Genomic DNA, 18,513 nt, shown 5'->3' on the forward strand with positions numbered 1-18,513 from the left:
CCAAACACCACTAAGGGTCCGAGCATCACTCTCATAGAGCATGTCTCTCTGCTCTGGTCCTCATCTGTACGTGCAAATAATGGGACTTCCTTGTCCCAGTGGAGCGGTGCTCTCAGATTATCATATTCAAAACGTACGAAAGTGAAGTTGGCAGGGATATTACAGAAAACAGTACTTTATAGCAATGATCCAATACTGCTGATCCTGCCTTTGCAAGTTTCTAACACTGGCGAGTATTTCAAGGACACAGTCACTTCCAGCACATCATCTACTCTAACATAAACTACAGGTGATGGAAGGCACCAAAATTTGAGAGTTGCCAAAATTTTGAGAATAAAGTTCTGCAAAGCATAAGGCTAACTCTTATAGCCGTACAAAATCAGATCTAAGTGTCCAGAAAGTAGGGAAGATCCATTTATCTATCCAATAGAAAAATATATGATGGTTAAAGAAACTGCAATTGAAAAATTACATGGTAAACACCAGCTATGTTTTACAATACACGAGTCAGAGACACAAAAATACGCTTCTTGGAGTGCCAGCATCATAAGATGTAACCCAGAACACAAATAAGTGGTAAAAGAACAAAAAAACCACTTTTCTCACCTCCCACAATTCTGCCCCATGACCATATGCCACAGAAACAGAAATCTATTTGGGGGTGTTTAGTTGTGTTTTTTGGGTTGTTCTCTCCCCCACCCCCCAAAAAAGTAAGCCCTTTTGTTTGAGTTTAAAGGAAGAGAAAAGTAATGCCAACCAATTTTTAAACTGAATTTTTGTTTCATGAAGTTCTGTGCTTTTTATGTGTTTGGGTTTAAGTTTAACAGCACAAACGAAAAAAGTGGCAGCTCTTTTGAGAATGGTCTCCTTCTGGTTCTTCTCAACACAAGAGGATGAGGAGGTCAAATATCCCAGCTCTCAAAACAACTGTCACAAATGGGAACCTCCTGGCCAAAGAACACCCCAAAAAGGGGAAACCAGCAACTTTTCATCCACCTCATCTTTAGACGCATCCCTTCCATAGGGTTTGTGGAGCAGGAAAAGAATGAGAAGCCGTAACACAAATTCACATCCAGAAGTACGTTTAAGAAAGCAAAGCACCAAGATTGATTAGCGTGTTCCACTGCTTTAATAAACAGCCTAATGATGACCAAATTATAGCAAGGCTCAATTGTGTAACCAAGGAGCCAAGATTTCATCCTTGATAAGGACATGGATTTCTGTCTCACAGGAGAAGCCTGCAGTTCACTAACAAAGATGACCTTTTATATTATACCCTTCAAGGCCACAATTAGGTGGAGAAATACTGTACTAACTTGGCAACATGAGTTTTTGTACACTGTGCTAATTTTCAGCAGAATCTTGCCAAGACCATTACCATCTTATAACAAGAAAAAAAAAAAGAAATACAAATACAAAACCCACTGCTCTCCAGACCCAAATTACTTTCCACAATTCAATGCAATTTTAATTAAGATGATTAAATTACAGCAAAAATGATTAAGATGATATCCCGCAGCAAACCACTAAAGGTATAACACCTTAATCCAGAAGAAGCTGGCATGCACATATCCATGATAAAGTATTCATGAAAAGCTAGAATTTTACACATGAACCAATTTTACATCACTCAAACAATACCTTGGGAGATATTTGTCACAAGTAAAAAAAATAGTGACATCCATCAGCAGAGCACAGTTTTTCTGAGACTACACAGAAAGAAATCTACACAGAAAAAATTGAAAAGGCTACAATTACTTTGACAATGTTTCTACAGCTCAAAGGAATTTGGGGGTTGAAATAAATGGTTTCCTTCTCCTTCCCAGGGCTCCCAAAATCAATTTAATATATAATTCTTTTTTCTTTTTATTTTTTTTTTCTTTGAACCAAGTTAGATCAGAAATGCATGTGAAATCAGGTCACTGCAATAATCATGTACATGGTACATTTCCACTATTGCCTATTAACCACGAGGTTTAAATGAATGAGGAACGTCTCAGACCCATACTTCACCAGTGGAAATTATTAATACAAACATAGCGCTGCTCAGGTTTTACCCTTACCATCCAACTAGGCCTATACTCTTCTGGAGAAGGGTAAATGGTATTTAACAGACAGGGTTCAAAAGGCAGCTACACAGAGGCACGTATCCCAACTAAGACCTGAGAAAGGATATTGCAACAGAACCCCTAGGGTTCAGGTAACCTCTCGTGGTGCTTCAGCACAGGATAAATTCAAGCCTGTGATCTTCAAGGAGTGGTAGCTTCAACATATTTTAAAAAAGCTATGCCACTGCAATAAAAAAAAGTTACAAACCAGCTGTTTCTAGGTGCAGCCTTCTGGAAAACCTCGGCAGGGACAGAGACAAACAACAGAAAATGGTGTAAGAGATCTGGAAAGAGGAGGAATGAGGGACACAGCTCTGGCTGGTGCCTCTCCCAGCCCATGACCAGGGCATGGGACAGACAGGGGTCAAAAATTACCATCGAGCTCAGGTGGGCACCACATATTTTATTCTGGAGTACAGATGTAACCTCGAATTGTCTTAGAAGTTGTGGCTGAATACACAACAAGGAACTAAGTAACTAAGCTTTGCCTTGCTCTGGACCTCCATGACTCCTCTAAGACTGACCCATAGCAGGGAGCTTTGCAGAGTTAACTGCATCATTTCCATAACATAGGTCCATTCCCAAAAATGCTGCTGCAATTTGCATCAGGGACTCCTTTGGAGCTGTTCACACTAGCTGTTAGCTTTCAAAATGAAGGGGGGCGATCTCTAAATAGTAAGAGGAAAGAAGAAGAGTTCTGTACGTTGCAGAGAGCTATTAACAGCCATGCAGAGTCACCCAACTGCTCCCAGATTCAGGACACAAAAACCCTGAAGAGCTTTTTAAGGACAAGCACATTAGTGAAACTTGGAGGTTTGAGGTTTTTTAACTCTAACTTTGAATGCCCAGTTAAGGTCTATTTTCCTCCCCACAGTAATTAGCCAGATATGACATAAGGTGAGACCCAGTCCAGGTGAGAGGTTAACTCTGTATTTCTCTTCAATGGATGAAGAAAAGTTTAACTGGAGAAAGATAAAATTCCAATATAAATCCTCCACCGAGGCTGCTATGAAATAACTCTTTTGTTTAATTATTATGAGCTGGATCGGCAAACACTAGATCCCGATGGACAGAGAGCAGCTGTTACTATAACAGAAAGACATTCATCTTCTCTTCTCAGGACACTGAAACTCTATCAACAATGCCTGTAAAACGACCCTTCCCCCCCCCCCCAACCCCGAGTTTTTGCCTGGCTTTCATATTCAGACCTATTTTTAGCAGACTTTATCTTGTTGTATTGCACTTCAAAGTTTTGTACATTAGCTGGTTCAAAATCATATCCAGCACAAAAGTGTTAGGGACATCAACAGGGCAATTCTCGAGTGCAGGCTGCAAGAATGGCACGTCCCTCACTCGGGGTTTCTTCTTTCATCAGCAATTCATTGAGAAGGAGCCTATAGACACAGTTACACAGCCAGATACACTTGCATCTCACTTATCTAACAGAGTAGGAGTGATCTCATTTACCTTTGGGGTTTACAGTTACCTTGGAAGGGCTTCTTTTAGCTGTTATTTACATAATAAATAGCCAATCTGTACAGGAGTGCACAGGAAAGGAAATTCTATTACCAATAATAATAATAATAGTAATAATAATAATAATAATAAAAAACGGTTTCTCATGTTTGCTCTTAACAGCACTAACTCCATCCCATTAGACGACAGAAGCAGCTATCTACAGAAAATTATCTAGAGCCATAAAGTTATCTGTAAGAGACTTCCCCAGTTATCTCAGGTACAATATAAACGCTAAAATACCCCCCAGGAACAGACGCATCGAGCCAGACTCCCTGCCAACACAAACAGGCACCATGCCAGGGCTTCAGCCAGGCAAGAGCCGCAGGGATAGACGCTTGCATGGACGGTACATTCAGTGGGGTTTGAAGGTTTTTGTGTTTCCTTTTTGCTTTGGTGTGGTTTTGGGGGTTTTCGTTTGTTTTGGGTTTTTTTCATCCATCACCATCAAAACTCGGGAAGAATGAGCTTTGTGCCACCAAGCTGCACCCACGAGGGGAGCTGCCCAGCAACAGCAAGCATGCTCATCAGAAATGCTCCATCAGGCTTTGCTTTTCTTTATTGACTGCATAAAGAAGCTTGGAAATCAAGAATGGAGGGCCACCATGTTGCTTCAAAGACTCCAAAAGGTGATTAAAATCCACATGGGAATTTCTTGCTATAACCAAGTGTGCCAAGCTTGCCCTTTCTACAAACCCCTGCTTCACACTTCCACTTTAAAAAAGATGTTTCAGGACTCTGAGGAAGGGACTACGGTCTATTGTAACAGTGACATAGTAGAACAATAGCAATCAGGTAAAAATGTTCATCTCCATAAGTTTTAGTTTATTGTGAGGTCTTTATTTGTTTTGTTTGGGGTCTTTTTTTGTTTTGTTGATTTTTGGAGTGTGTTTGTTTGTTTTTTTTTGCTTTCTTGCTTGAAAGAGGATTTGTCTCTGAAATACTTCAAAGGAAGCCAAAGAGCATGGAAGGGGCAGCTCTGCGGCAGGGCACACCCCTGACAGCATCCCCACCTGAGGGTCCGTGTGCAGCATTTCAGCCAGAGATGCTGCGGCTCTGTTGTAATCACTAGAGTCAGGCATTCACAACTCCTTGCCTGCCAGCAGCCAGGGCCAACATCGCAGCAAGGCACTGCCAAGCATTAAATACACCATCCTCTTCTTCTTCTTGTTGTGCTAAGCTTTATCCCCTGTGCATCTCAGGTTCCTTAAGTAAACAGGAATTTCACAGCAGGGAAGTGGTATGTCAGCAACAGTGCCTATCATCACTCCCCCAAACTCAATTTTTAGAAGCCAAGCAGGTGAGCGTTACCCGGTACGACTGCAATAGGTATCTGGGAAAATGCCTTGCCCCAGGCCTAAGAATGTGCTTTAGCAGAGACTTCCCTATAAAAATAAATGTGCCTGGTATGCCGTGGGTGCACGTGAAAGCAAGGAATTCCAAGTTCAAACTTTTGTGCCCCGGAGAGCTACCCAATAGCCACCGAGCTGTAACTGGATACTCCCACCATGAACACCCAAGGACAACTGAATTTCTCAGCCTGCACATATATAGGGGAATTAGCATTCTTAACCCATTAATTACGCCCAGGAACTAAAGTGGCAATACAAAACCTTCTGTGTTTCGGTTGTCATACTGGAGAAAGGAAAACAAAGAACTGGAGAAACAAGCGAGCTGTGCACCCACAGGTTGCATTGCCATGCCTCAGCCATCCCAAGAGTGAACTTGCCCGAAGAAGGCTACTACCAAGATAACCACAAATCTGCACTTTGCTGAGCAGCAGCATCTCATGTCAGTCATAGCTGCCCTCTGTTGAGCAGAGGGACTTGGGCAAATCCGCACAGTAACATGCGGGTCTGAAGCAAAGCAAATGCGTACTCGCACTTGAGCATCTACAAGGCTCACAAGCTCCTCCAAGACCAGTACCATAGTCTCCTTACAGCTTCAGTAGTGTACAGCTCAGCTTGCTGCCTCAGAGAAAAGCCTGAGTATCAGCTGTGCAAAATTTAAAAAAAAACCTTTCCCAGAAAAAGGAGTATCAACAGCAAACAAGGCAACTGGAAAGGGGAGTTTTCAGACAGCTCAGCCAAACTGCACCACCAACCACCAGCCTGCAGAAGCAGGCCAGAGACTGTAAGACATGGGAAGAGCATTAAAAAGGTTTAAAAAGCCCGAAATGCCCTCATTTTATGAAATCCTTTTTAAAAGTCACAAAAAGGAGACAGAGCTTGATTGAACACATTTCTTCACTTCAGACCCATAGCTGCATTCCTCCCTCCCCAGGAATTCAAAACTGTCTGCAGAGGTAAATTATGCATAAGCAAAATATTCCTAAAAGCCAAATTAAAAAAGCTGCACACATTACACAAGGCCTTTTAAATACATAATGTCGGAGGAATGAAGGGTTAGCCACCTAGATTGACCATTTGATAGATTAGGCACAAATGGAGCTAACTTCATCCCTCTCATCCACTCAAAGGCTTATAATCTCACACCTTGTGAAGCAATAAATTAGGAAGAAGTGCTACACTAGCACTACACACACCACATGGAAAATTTAAACTTCTACTACTAGTTAGAAAACAAGTTCTACAGCGGGAAAAGCTTTAAATAAAAGGTATACAGTCACAGTACTAAGACACTACAGAGTAGCATCAGCTACCATAGACTTAAAGATCACAGCCTTTGCCACTGTGGGTTTGGGGCTCATTTAGCACAGGCTCGGGATTTTGGATCAGTCTGGAAAGTGCCGGAGGCACACTCATTTTTCCATTCCATTGCCAGCCTTACTGGAGGATTAACGCACACCCTCTGCTCTTCTTCTGCTATTACATAATGGCACATAGTAGACAAGAAGAGTAGAGTTCAAAATTCACGTCTTAATTTGCACGAGTATCCATTTAGATTAAGATTTATGAAGCTCACACTGTAAAGCACTGCACCTTTTCATGAATGTGTTTTATTCTCTTTAAATAAAGAGGACGGACTCATATAGATCTATTAGTACGAGGCCAAGACAGCGGAAAGAAAACAAAATTATACCTCTGGTTTAACAAATATACCAGAACATTCCATTTTTCTCAGCCAATTTCATTCCAGGTGGGCAACAGAGGACATTGTGGTGGTCAGAGCACCAGCTGTGGACCCAAGAGAATGGGGAACAACACTCCTGCCACTGACTCCCAAGATCTCAGTGAAATGTCTGCCATAGAAGAGGTGGGAATATCCGATAAACTTTTATTACATCCCATAAATTATGCACTATAGGGGCAGGATGCAGACATCCACAGATACAAGTTCTATGTCTAACAACTCTTGTGCAAACATTTTAACAGGCTCATTTCAGCTCCTTAATACACCTCTGCTTCCCAGACCCATCAGTGAGCTTCAAGTCTAGGCTGCCTCCTGCTCAGTGCCTGCAACCCAGCCCCATGCCTTCCTCCAAGCAGCCTCCTGCCTGCAGAACTCTCCTCCAATACAAAACCAAACCTGTGATGAAACGGCACAGCAAGCTGGAAATTGCAGAATTATTAACGAGAAACAGGTAATTCACATCTTCCTCCAGCAACAGGGTCACTCCTTCTATTATGTTTCTTCTCTATTTAAATTTACAAACCTGTGTTCATGAGCCAGTCCCTGCTTGCAGGTAACCCAACCTAAGAGAAAAGGATCTTCTCCAAGAGCCAAACCACACCAACCATCTCCAAAGTCACCAAAAAAAGATAAACATATATCACATAAGGTGGCCAGAGTGCACTACCTGGTCAAAGCCTGATCTCACCTGACACAGAAACACTTCCTCATGCAGCTTACATTTTTGGTATAGGTACAAAATATTTGGTGTGACCTTGGGTGAGCCACTTAACAATGCAGCAAGGCGTACTTGCAGACAGTAACGTTTTCTCATACTTGGCCCCTCTGCTCGGTGCTTTTGGGGCAGGGACCTTCTCTTGACACAAACAGCACTTTCCAAAAGAGAAGCGGCATTTTTTAAGGCACCTAGACATCAGTAACATTTTTTTCTTAAGTAGCATGATGGACCAATGCCACATGCAATAACATAATCAAGGAGAAAAGACTCAAATACTGGCAAAATAAGAGGCACTTGTGTGCTAGAGGGAAGCATATTATTATTTTCAGTGTACACTGAGAATTGCTGCTCTTAACTTCTAGTTTGAATTGAAGCTATACTGTAGTAAAGGAGGAAGATGACAGAGTGAAAAAGAACATGAAATTGGTGAAAAAGACCAACGGTTATATTTAAATCTAAGGGTAAAATGTGCTGAGTCTGCAGAATGCAGGCAGTGTTTCATCTTTAATTTACTTCTCTGCCCCTCTGACTTCAGTGGCTCCAAGAAAAGTTACATGGAAGATCTGGGAGAGGGAATTTATGTACATTATTTTTAATATACCTTAAAGGAACAAATGACTAAAGGGATACAAAATTATTTCAGAATGAAGTAATAATGAAGAGAAGAGATTAGACATTAGTTGATCCTCAATGTTTAATGGAGGGGAAAGGCAGGGGAGAGGAGAGCTTATACTGATGAATGCTGCGGCCACAAACACCTCTCTTACACATCCAATTTCACTGATGTGAAAATCCTCACGTGAAGAAACAGGCGAAAAAAGAGCTTAAGTGGGAACAGGGTGCAGAATGCCAAGTGCTACACTGAATAATTCAGATCCAGGCACTGCTATTGGCCAGGCAAGAAAATCACACACCCCTGCTAGTTTTAAAATCAAAGGCCAAGGAAGGATAAAAGGGAAAGATAACACCTCTAAAGCAGAGATCACTCTCTGCAGTTCCCATTTCCCAACTTCCCACAATGTTCTGTCATTGCAAGAGCACTGGAGCTGGGGTACCGCAGTAGTGCCGAGGCATGGCACCACGCTATCCACAGCTGACCAAAAGCCTGGATGACACTGATGCCTTTTTAACAGCACTTGTTCAGCCCAACAGCAAGGGAAAGCCAACTCTGAAGCAGGTACTGACTCAACAAAACCAAACTGACTTCATAAGAGTTGCCTTTACTAGACTCTTTCAGTGCATAAGCAGTTCTTCAGTCAGTGAAGCTGAAGGCAAGACGCCATTAGGGCTTTCACTTGGGTCTATGTTAACACTGAACTCAACCAGGTTCTCTCCCCTGCCTTTGCCCTTCCCAATCACAGTAATGCTTCTTCAGCACCTGGCCAGTGGGGCTGCATACGCAGATTTCCAGGTGAGGGATGGAAAGCACCATAAGGAGGAGCCGTGCGCCTGGTACAGAGTGCAGTATTCCCTGGAAAAGGGGCATCCAGCAAATTACCTTGCCTTGGTCATGCACAGCTAGAAGCAGGCAAGTTATCAAGTCGCTTCCACAATTTTCAGACTACAGCTACTGCGTTAAGCTTGAAATAATCACCCTGGGTGTGTTTGGTAGAGAGATGTTATATATTCTGGGGCTTGAAAGATGCAGTGCTACTAAAATCCCATCTGACCATTCTGGTGCAGCTCCACATGGTCAACTACTACTAACATTAAATTTTAGAAATGCGTCTCAAAGTAGGCCCTGGTATTTGACAGCCCAAAACACGTTCCCCTACAAAGCCCAGAAGTGGAGTAACTTTGACTCCTATTTATTTTACCTTTAAGGTTCCTTCTAGGAACAAGCACCATGTGGACAGTGCGCACAATTACACCTTTGCTGGATGCCCAGCCTCAAACCATCTCTTCCATTGACCTCCTTCACTCTTGATAAATTAAGATAGACATCCCTTGGTTCCTTTCACAACTGCAACGCTTTTGTAGAGCAACCCAACCCTTGGACAGGCACTATGGAAATCACAGCAGTGGGATTCCTGGGCTGGTCTCATCATCCCATTACCAACACTCCAAAACCTGCCCCTCTCAGCCCAAATGAGAGGCTGCCTTTCCCTCTCAGCCTGTGTGCCAGTCCTGCTTCCCAGAACTGGCAAAGTAAGGGAACCCCTCTAGGTGAGCCACAAAGTGAGGAGTGCATGGGGAAGGGGAGGGAAACAGTGGGAGGGAGAGAACAGAACAAAATTTTAAAAAGAATAAAAAATAAGAAAAAGAAAAAGGAAGGAAAGAAAGAAAAAAGTGAGGCCGGCCTGTTTCTTTCTTCTCTACCATCTATTCAGTGGCAGCAGGGGAGGTCTACAACTGTTGTGTCATGTAAAGCACAAAAAAACCCTGACAAGCGTGTTTTAGCTGATGGAGACCAGAATGGACAGGAGGCTGGTGACAGCTCAAATGCAGGGAGTAAGAGACCTCCACTTTAATTGCCTGTTTCTTACTATCTCATCAAACAAGCAGGAGCGTTAGAGCCTGGATGGGCTGCTCAAAACCACAAGAAATGGCCGAAATTTCAGTGTGTAAATACTTCAGCTAACTACCCAGGCTGACAGAGATTCTCACTCCTGTCCAGGGATACTGAATTTTTAACCCTGCGTCATCCACAAAAGCCTATACCAAAGGGAACATGCAGAAGATGCTTTGAAATAGTGAAGGGAGGGAGGGGGGAAAGGGAAGTTAAACCACAAGCTGGGCAGGACCTGGAGAGGTGTTTATAAATAAAGCCACTAAAAATAATACACTGCACACTCGCATCTCTAACATAGCATTTTCTTCTCCACAGAACTGTGACAATGGTTATCTCGGTGGTATAATTATCTAGATTTGATGACAGATTAAAAAAATATATCTCTCAAACACCTGTTCAAGAGTTCTGTGTTTTTAAAGGCCATTGCCATTAACCTTGGGCCATGCACTTCATTGTGTTTAATTAGCAAGCTAATGAAGCCAGTTTTATTCCCCTTCTCAAGCACAAGAGGATAAATACAAGACAGTGAAAGAGGAGACCAGATCCATTTGCAGCACAGTTCATTGCTGCATGGCATTACTTAAACTTGCACCAAAATAAAAGTAATGCAATGGCTCGGGAAAACGTGTTAGCAATGCATTCTGCAAGACAAATCCTTTTACACCTTCTGTATTTTCTAAAGCTCATAGATTAAAACATGATTTCCGAACATTTGGGCTGCAGAAAAATTTGCAAACAAAGGGCTAAAAATGAACATAATGTTTTCCTCAATGAATCCTCAGTATTCCAAAAATTAAGCATAACAGATTTCTTTCTTTCTTTATGGTTTGTTTTTTTTCTGCAAAGAACAGCAGCCCGTGCTTGCTTTGTTACAGCCAGCCAAGGTAGCGATGAGAGAAGCATCAACAATGGAGGTCAAGCGATTTTCGAAAAGCCCACCACTTTCTCAGAGTCCTAACATGTACACACACAAATGACATACTCCAAGCAAAGCCGGGTGCTACGAATCCCAGCAACACATTGCAACTGTGGGTATCTGGGGTTGTTTATTTTTTTTCCCCTGACTGAAGAGCTTTATGAAAAGCTGGACAATGAAGATCATGTTGATAAATACTCATAAATAAAAGCTTTAAAAGAGAGGGAGGGATTTACAGAATTGCTAATGCACTGATTTAATGATTCCAGGGGACTTTTCCAAATAAACAGAATTATATTCATTTTCTAGGGTTTCTTTATTCCGTTTTCAGGGGGAGGAGAAAAAGTCAGCGTAGTTATGCCCTATCACATTATCCTTTTCGTAACATGATACATTTAAGAAGCTTTCAGGGTTAATTTTTTTAACGCAATCGTTTTTTCTCCTCCAACTTCCATTTCTGCCACTATATGCACACAGCCATAGGATCGGGTTAAAAAAAAAAAAAAACCAAACCAAACAAAAAACCAACCCCACACCCAAACCAAAAACAAAATAACAAAACAAAAAAAAAAAAACCAACCCGGAAGCCATCTCTTTTATTGAATCACCCGAGATAAAAGGATTCCAAGATATATGGAAAGAAAATACATTGACCATAAATCTCCTTTATGCACATAATAGAATTTTTCAGCCAAGAGAGCTGTTGTGATGATAGCAACGGCGAGCACCACGAATACTGATGGCACACACACACACACACCCCGCCTGCTTCTTCCAAAATACCTGCTCTCCCTCAGCACTGCTATGTAAATACAAAACCGCACAACCCCCTTCCTAACACATGGAAACAAAGCTGCGTACAAGTGTCCCAGCGATCAGATAAAAAAGCCTAAACTGGCTTTGCTCACCATCAAATTAATTTTTTCTAATTTATTTTTATTGCCCACTCCCTTTTCATTGCCTTCCCCTCCCCGCCTCACACTTTCGGTGTGACTTAAAAAATAATTAAGCGATGGCAGTGTTTATAATGCCAAAGGCAGGCGGTGGCAGTGCATATTTAATGGGCACTCGGAACAAAGGAAGCCCGGCTGCAGGAGCGCCCCGGGGCCGGCCCCGCCGCCGCCCCCCCGGGCAGCCCCTTCCCCGGGCCGGGGGACACGGACACGCGGGGAACCCCTCCCACTCCCACCCACTTTGCAATACAATGAAGCCGCGATGGCAAAGCCGCCGGGAACTCCCCGGCTGCCCATCGCGGAGCAGGGAAGGGCACGGCTGCAGCATTGCCGCCTCCCACACCCTGCCCCCGGGAAACCCTCGGCCACAAGCAGCACACCTCCCCGGCCACAAACAGCCCTCCCTCCCACCACCAACCCCCAAATCCAACCACCACCCCGGGCTGGGGAATGGAGGTACCGAAACAAGTCACTGCCGAGCGCCGGGGCGGGGGGCTCAACCCCGAAGGAGGGGTGTCAAGGGGTCGTGGTGACCAGCAAGGGGGGTGGGCCGGGGAGGGCAAAATTGCTGCCGCCGCGGTTTGTGCATCAATAAAAAGGAATAGAGGAGGAAATAATAATTACAAAAATTAAAACAAGGAGGGAAAGTGGGGAGCGCGGGGATTTCAACCGTGCCCGCGTTTTCAGTGCTGGGGAGGGAAACAGGCGTTCTGACTTCTTCTGCCTCCCCCCCCCCAGGGCTGCGGGATGGGGCACCCCATGGCGACACCCCCCCCCCCCCCCCCCCGGAGCGCTGCCTGGGACACCCACAGCTCCCCCGGCAGTGCCCGGGCTTTCGGCTAACTTCCACCCCGCGCCCCCCGGCAAAACGCACACCCCGCGGGTTGGAGCCTAAGTTTGGGGGCCAGTCCAGTTCCACAAAATAAATGGGATGCAAAACACACTAAACAAACACAACCCTGCCGCAAAAGCCCCCTCCCGGGAGATACTCCCCCAGGCACCCCCTTCCCGCCCCGCACACCCCCTTTATCCCAACTTTCTCCCAGCTCCCCCCAGCGCCAGCCATCCCCAAACGACTCGTTTCGCGCTAACAGGCAAACCCCAGCGGGACCGCGGTAGCCCGGGGGGCTGCGATGGAGCGAGGTGGGGGTGTCCTCTGAGGACCAGGGGGGAACTCCTCTGCACCTCCCTCGGGTTACACACGCGCAGCCCGGCAGGAGCGAGCGCACACATGGCTACTACCTGAGCGGCCCCGCACCATTTCGGAGCAACCCCCAGGTCTCCTCCCGCTGCTCCCAACTTCTCCACACACACACACACACACACACAAACACACACACGACCCCTGCAACCTCTCCGGTTGAGCACCCGCTCAGAAGTAAATGCCCGTTTTTGTAAAGTTTCCTCGATATCGCGCCGTGTTTACATTGCTATTAATTCCCACAGGCTGCCTGAAGGGAACAAAAAGCAGCAGCACGGGAAGGCTCGTCCTGCGAGCAGGGAGAAAACGGGGGGGGGGGGGGGAGCGAGGGGGTGAAAAGCAAAAAGAAAGAAAGAAAACCAAACAAACCCCCCAACAATAATAAAGCAAATGAAGCAGACGGCAGCGGTGGGGACATTCCCCAGTTCGCAGGCTCGCTGGTTGCTCTGCTCTGTTTCGGAGGGTGGCTGCAAATAATTGCACGGCCCATTCAATTCTGCATTTGGAGAGGCGACCGTAAGCCCGAGCGGGAGGTAAACACACCGAAATGCACTTACCTGCACAGAAAGTTCCACAAAGCAAGGCGAAAGTCAGCCACGAAGCAATCATATTCCTTTACTTTTCTTTTTTTTTTCCTCCTCCTCGTGTGCCGCTCTATCCCCAAGGGAAGCAAAAATAAAAATACGAAGATCGAGAGAGTGAAAGAAGGGGGGAGACGCGAGGCTCTGCCCGCGCTCTCTCGCGCTTAAAAAAAAAAAAAAAAAAAAAAGAAAGAAAAAGAGAAAAAAAAAAAAAAAGGCAAAAAACCTGGGGGAGGGGGGAGGGACGGGGGAGGGGAGGGAGGGAGAGAGAAAAAAAAAATCGGATTTAATTCCTTCGCAGTTGCAAAATGTATCCAGTGGAGAGGAACAGCCCCGGACGGTTCGACCTGCTCCTGCCTGGCCCCGGCGTTCGCTCCGAGCTTTCCAAGAGTTTCTTTTCCTGGGCTTTTGTGCTGGGAGCTCGGCGTGCACCACACACTGACTCCCCCCTCCCCTCACCCCCTTCTTCTTCTCCTCCTCCTCCTCTTCCTCCTCCTCCTCCCAACCCAGCCCCTCCGGCTCCCCCAGCGCTACGGGAGAGCGCGCACACACGCGCGCGCGCGCACGCCCCCCCGCCTGTCCCCGTGGTGGTGCACGCGCAGGCCAGTGCAGAGGCGCGCGGGATGTCCGCGCGCGCGCCACACGCGCACACACACTCACCCGCTCCGCTTCCCCGCGCAACGCAACGCACACGCGCTCCCGGCGCCGGCAGCAAGCGGCAGCGGCGGGACTATGAGAGGTGACCGGCCCCGCGTGCAGCGCGGGTGCTTAGCGGCAGGCAAGAGGTCGCGGAGGAGCCGCGCAGCGCCGGCAGCGTGGTGGTGGTGGTGGTGGTGGTGGTGGTGGTGGTGGTGGAGGGGAGGGGAGCGGAGCCGGTGGCGGCGGGCCGCGGCATCGCGGGCTGCGCGGGGCGCGGAGCGAGGGGGTGGCGGGCGCGGGCTGGGCAGGGTGTTGCCATGTACCGGCGGGGGGATGAAAGGAAAGAAGAGAAAAGAAGAAGCAGCTGTGGGGAAAGGGGAGGTTTGTTGTGGTTTGTTGTTGTTGTTGTTGGAGGGGGTTTTAATAATTAAAAAAAAAAAAAAAGCTGAACCGGTTCCAAAATGGCTTCTGAAAAAAAGGGAGAAGCCAAAGCGGAGCCAGCGGGGAAACCCGGATGTTTGATACAAAGAGGCTGGAGCGGGGCGGAGCGGCGCGGGGGCTCCGCGGCCGCTGAGTGGGGAGCGGCGCTGCCCGTCAAGGCCGCGCCCCGCAGAGCACCGCCCCCCACGGGATGGACCGGGGGGGGGGGGGTTGGGGGGGGCAGGGAGCGGGGGAAATGGGGAGGATGGGGTTGAGGGGTGAAGCTTCCTCCCCTCGTGCCCGCCGCCTTCCCGGAGAAGGACGGGAGGACCCCCTCGGGGGTGGGGATATACCCTGTCTGTATGGAATAAATAATCCTTCTCTTCCAGGTTGGTGAGAATGTGTTTTCTCTACCCCGGAGCCCCCGCACGCAAAAATGTCCCTTGACCCCCAGATCTTGCAGTAGCGATGGCTCAGGGACAGTGTCCAGGAGTGCCAGGGCAGAAGGGCCACCTCAGCAGAATCAATTCCCAGGCTGCTTCAGGGTTAATAAGGTTTTCTGTATTGCAGGGATTACAGGAATCGAACTCTCTCCACAACCTGTTTTAATGATAACTAAATAATATGGTATTAGGGAGCACCACAAGGGGAAGGAAGAGGAACGAAAGATGCTGGAGTTGGGTCATTCCCAAGGCTTGGAGCCTGCGAGGTCCACTGACTCATGGGGGAAAAGGCTGTAGCACAGACGTGCAGCTCCTGCACACAGTGGTGAATCGCAGGTCACCTCCCTCCAGTTTGTGCTATGGGGAGTAAGGTTGAAAATGTTTCTAAAAGCGTTTACTTTTTCCTCTGGAGGGAGAGAAGAGTAAAACTGAATCATTCCTTTTCAAAGTTTGAGAAGTGTTTTGTTTCAAGAAGAAATAAGTAAATTTTTTTTTCAGTAAGAAGTTTGCAGGAAACTTCAGGAATCTTTTGTAAGGGCTTGTAGCATCTTGGAAGCTGGAGTCTTTCTTTATATACATACAGCACTTGCGTAACAATGTCTTAACTGTGAATGAGATTCCTAGGTGCAGTTGCAATAAACTGATTAATAGTATCATTCATGGTATCATACCTCATTCATATGTTCAGTGTAAGTAAAGAGGAATTACATTGGCAGGAGTATAGCAGTCGTGACTTCAAACGCGATACTCTTGGAGGGAAAAGTTACAGCTAAAGCATGCACCACTGGGCAGTGCAATTGGTAAAGCTGCAAAAAATGCTCAAGAAAATAATTTTTGGAGTAAAAAGCAGCAAAAACAAGCTCACAAAGAGCTAGTGCTGGGCAGGTCTGTGGCACGGAAAAAGCAAGGTGGGTAAAGTTACCCAGTTAGTCAAACTGAGGGTGGAAAATAAGAAGGAGACATGTCTGTCAGAGGGATTGGTCAGGGATGACCCCTACTTATGCATAAACAAGCACCCACAAGCAGGGTTGTTTAGATTTGTAATCTGGAGACAGCAAGGACTGATTTTTGTCGCCAAACACTCGTGGAACAAGTCACTGACAAGGGCACACAGCAAAGGGAATGGAAAGTAGTTAAATGAGAAGGAATGTCTTTGCCATGGGCTGCAGCTGCTTGAAATGCATTGGGATCCTCAAGAGAAGAGACAAGTAATAGGTCAGTATTTCCTATACGGTTGCTTATTTCATTCAAAAGCAAATAATGGGTCATTGCTGTGTATTTCATTCAACAAACAAGTTATGAGAACTACCACATGGCTCAAGTATGGAGAAATGTGTGGGGCAATAAAAAGACCCAGTGTTTCACTGTACCGGCATCCCCACAGTTAGCTAAAATGAGACATTTAATTCATACCAAGAAAATATTAGCCCTGGGGAGCAGGCAGCTTGGCTAACACAGTAGTCGGTTGCGCTCTGTCCCTGCCCAAACTTAAATGCTCCCTGGCCAGCGCTGCTCCTATTTTTAATCTCTGTGCTATGAAAAGCCCTGTTCCACAGTACGTGAATTTGTGCTTTATAGGCAGAGACTTGGGAGCACGTTTATCACATGGCTGTCATTGCTTTTGAGGAAACAGGTCCATAGTGCTTGGGATGTTGTCCTTAAGCCACCCAATAAGATGTGGTCCTTTGCTCTTGGACAGTGTGCTGCTTCACAGCGATGCTGTGAAGAGCAAACTGACAAGAGAACTGGACCCAGGGCAGTTTTTGCCCAGGGATAAATGATACCCTGATTTCTCGTTTATTAAATTGCAGCCTGTGTTGTGTACATTGTTTCACAGGGAGATGTTTACCCTGCTGAAAAGCTAAAATGTTTTCTCTCCTTGCAACATAAAAAGCCCAGGAGTGAGTTTTGTCACCGGAGATAATGTTACAGCCTCAGCAAGATGACACTTAAAAACTTCGTCAGCCTCCAAGAATTTCAGAATAGGGATGAATGAAGGTAGCAAGTGTTCAGGCAGTGCTTGCACGAAGTGCCCTCACAAGCAGTGTTTTCAAGAGCTTTTTTCTGTTCCCAGTTACCATTAGAGCTGCACAGCTGGGACCATTTTTAAATAATTATACTTACCAGTTAAAAACCCTCACATGCTAAAAGAAATTTTAGCTAAGATGGCTTTGTGCTTTGCAGTCTCATATGACACTCTATCTTTGTGGTGTGACTGTTGTAACAAGTCAAATTCATGTATTTTGATACCTGGCACATGATAAAGATACTTGGATCACTTAAGCCTGTACAAAACTGCAATGCTCACATGTCATTTATCTTAAAATCCTATTGTAGCTCTCGTGAAATGTAATTTCTTCAGTGAATGGAAATTTATACTGGCAGAGGTGTTATAAAACATGAAAAATACTCAGGGAAGGGGACCCAACGCTTCCTTTATCTCTTCAAGTATTCAGTAACAGGAATTTATTTTTCAGCTTGGCATTGGTTCGTTGCAGATTACAGAGCTTTGGTGCAAGCAAAGGGACCCGTTTCCAGTCGTCTTAACCAAAATTGCAGTAACTGCAACAGGTGAGACATGGCTTGTGGCCCCGAGATGGCAAACTGGTTCACAGGCTGCAGTGTCTGTATCAGTTCCTAAAGCTGCTTGTAGGAATTCACCCAGCCTAAAGAACCTCCTGGGATCCCAGCTTCTACATTCCCATTTCAAAATGCATGGGTAAGAGAAAACAATTTATATTCATAACCTTAAGTAAATAAATTGTCACTTTAACTACACGTTTTATTGTAATTAAATGCTTCTCAGTAATAAGCAACCCACACCATGAAGGAGTTTCCTAATATAACAGTAAGCTAAGTTCCCAGTTGTGAGCAGAATTAGGAAGCTTTTAAAAGCACAGACCAATTAATATGGCAGAGCCATGTTGCACAGTTCTCAACATGTGGAGGAAAGGTGGTTTTGCTAGAGAGCTTTATCCTTATTTTCCATTGCTGTGTGGTCAGCACCTCACCTGCAGGATTTCCCACTAGGATTTATACCCAGCATTAGCCTGACTCTGCTTCTGGTGGTTTTGCCTGACTCTTAACAGGAACAGACCTGAGGCAGATTTAAACCTTCCCCAGCTTTCTAAGGACTCACTGCTGTCACCTCTCCATAATGCAGCTACAATTAACTTTGCTGGAATTTCTATATTTGAAGCAGCTTTAAATTAGAGGCTGAACTTACAGACGTGGATGCAGATGGTCTTTGCTACTGTCTGTATGAGCCCTTGGGTTTTGCACTAAAAAAGCCCACCCACACTGACAAATTTGCCCTTTGCGGTCTGGCTTCAGTGCAACTGGTAAAAATAGTGAGTGATATGACAGACAGAAAGGGCCCTAAACTATATTTTTTGATCGCTTTTCTTAGCTCTG

The 18,513-nt window shown here is 45.6% G+C and overlaps 1 protein-coding gene and 1 long non-coding RNA gene across 2 annotated transcripts in view; one reads left to right on the forward strand and one right to left on the reverse strand.

The window, feature by feature from the left end:
- The window catches only part of ACVR2B (activin A receptor type 2B), a 97,073-nt gene extending 83,305 nt beyond the window's left edge, over positions 1 to 13,768 (reverse strand). Inside the window, exon 1 of the mRNA XM_057398307.1 lies at positions 13,574 to 13,768. Coding sequence (XP_057254290.1) covers positions 13,574 to 13,625 — 52 coding nt within the window. The 5' untranslated portion in view covers positions 13,626 to 13,768. The remainder of the gene's footprint in view (positions 1 to 13,573) is intronic.
- Positions 13,769 to 16,214: 2,446 nt separating this feature from the next.
- On the forward strand, positions 16,215 to 17,877 carry LOC130593277 (uncharacterized). Its single transcript, XR_008970772.1, has 2 exons — positions 16,215 to 16,314; positions 17,598 to 17,877. It is a non-coding gene; the product is annotated as an uncharacterized LOC130593277 (long non-coding RNA).
- The last annotated feature ends 636 nt before the right edge of the window (positions 17,878 to 18,513 follow it).

The sequence above is a fragment of the Pezoporus wallicus genome, unplaced genomic scaffold (genome assembly GCF_028554395.1).
Source record: "Pezoporus wallicus isolate ANWC-B61680 ecotype Strahan unplaced genomic scaffold, APGP_CSIRO_Pwel_v1 contig_7237, whole genome shotgun sequence".
Lineage (NCBI taxonomy): Eukaryota > Metazoa > Chordata > Aves > Psittaciformes > Psittacidae > Pezoporus > Pezoporus wallicus.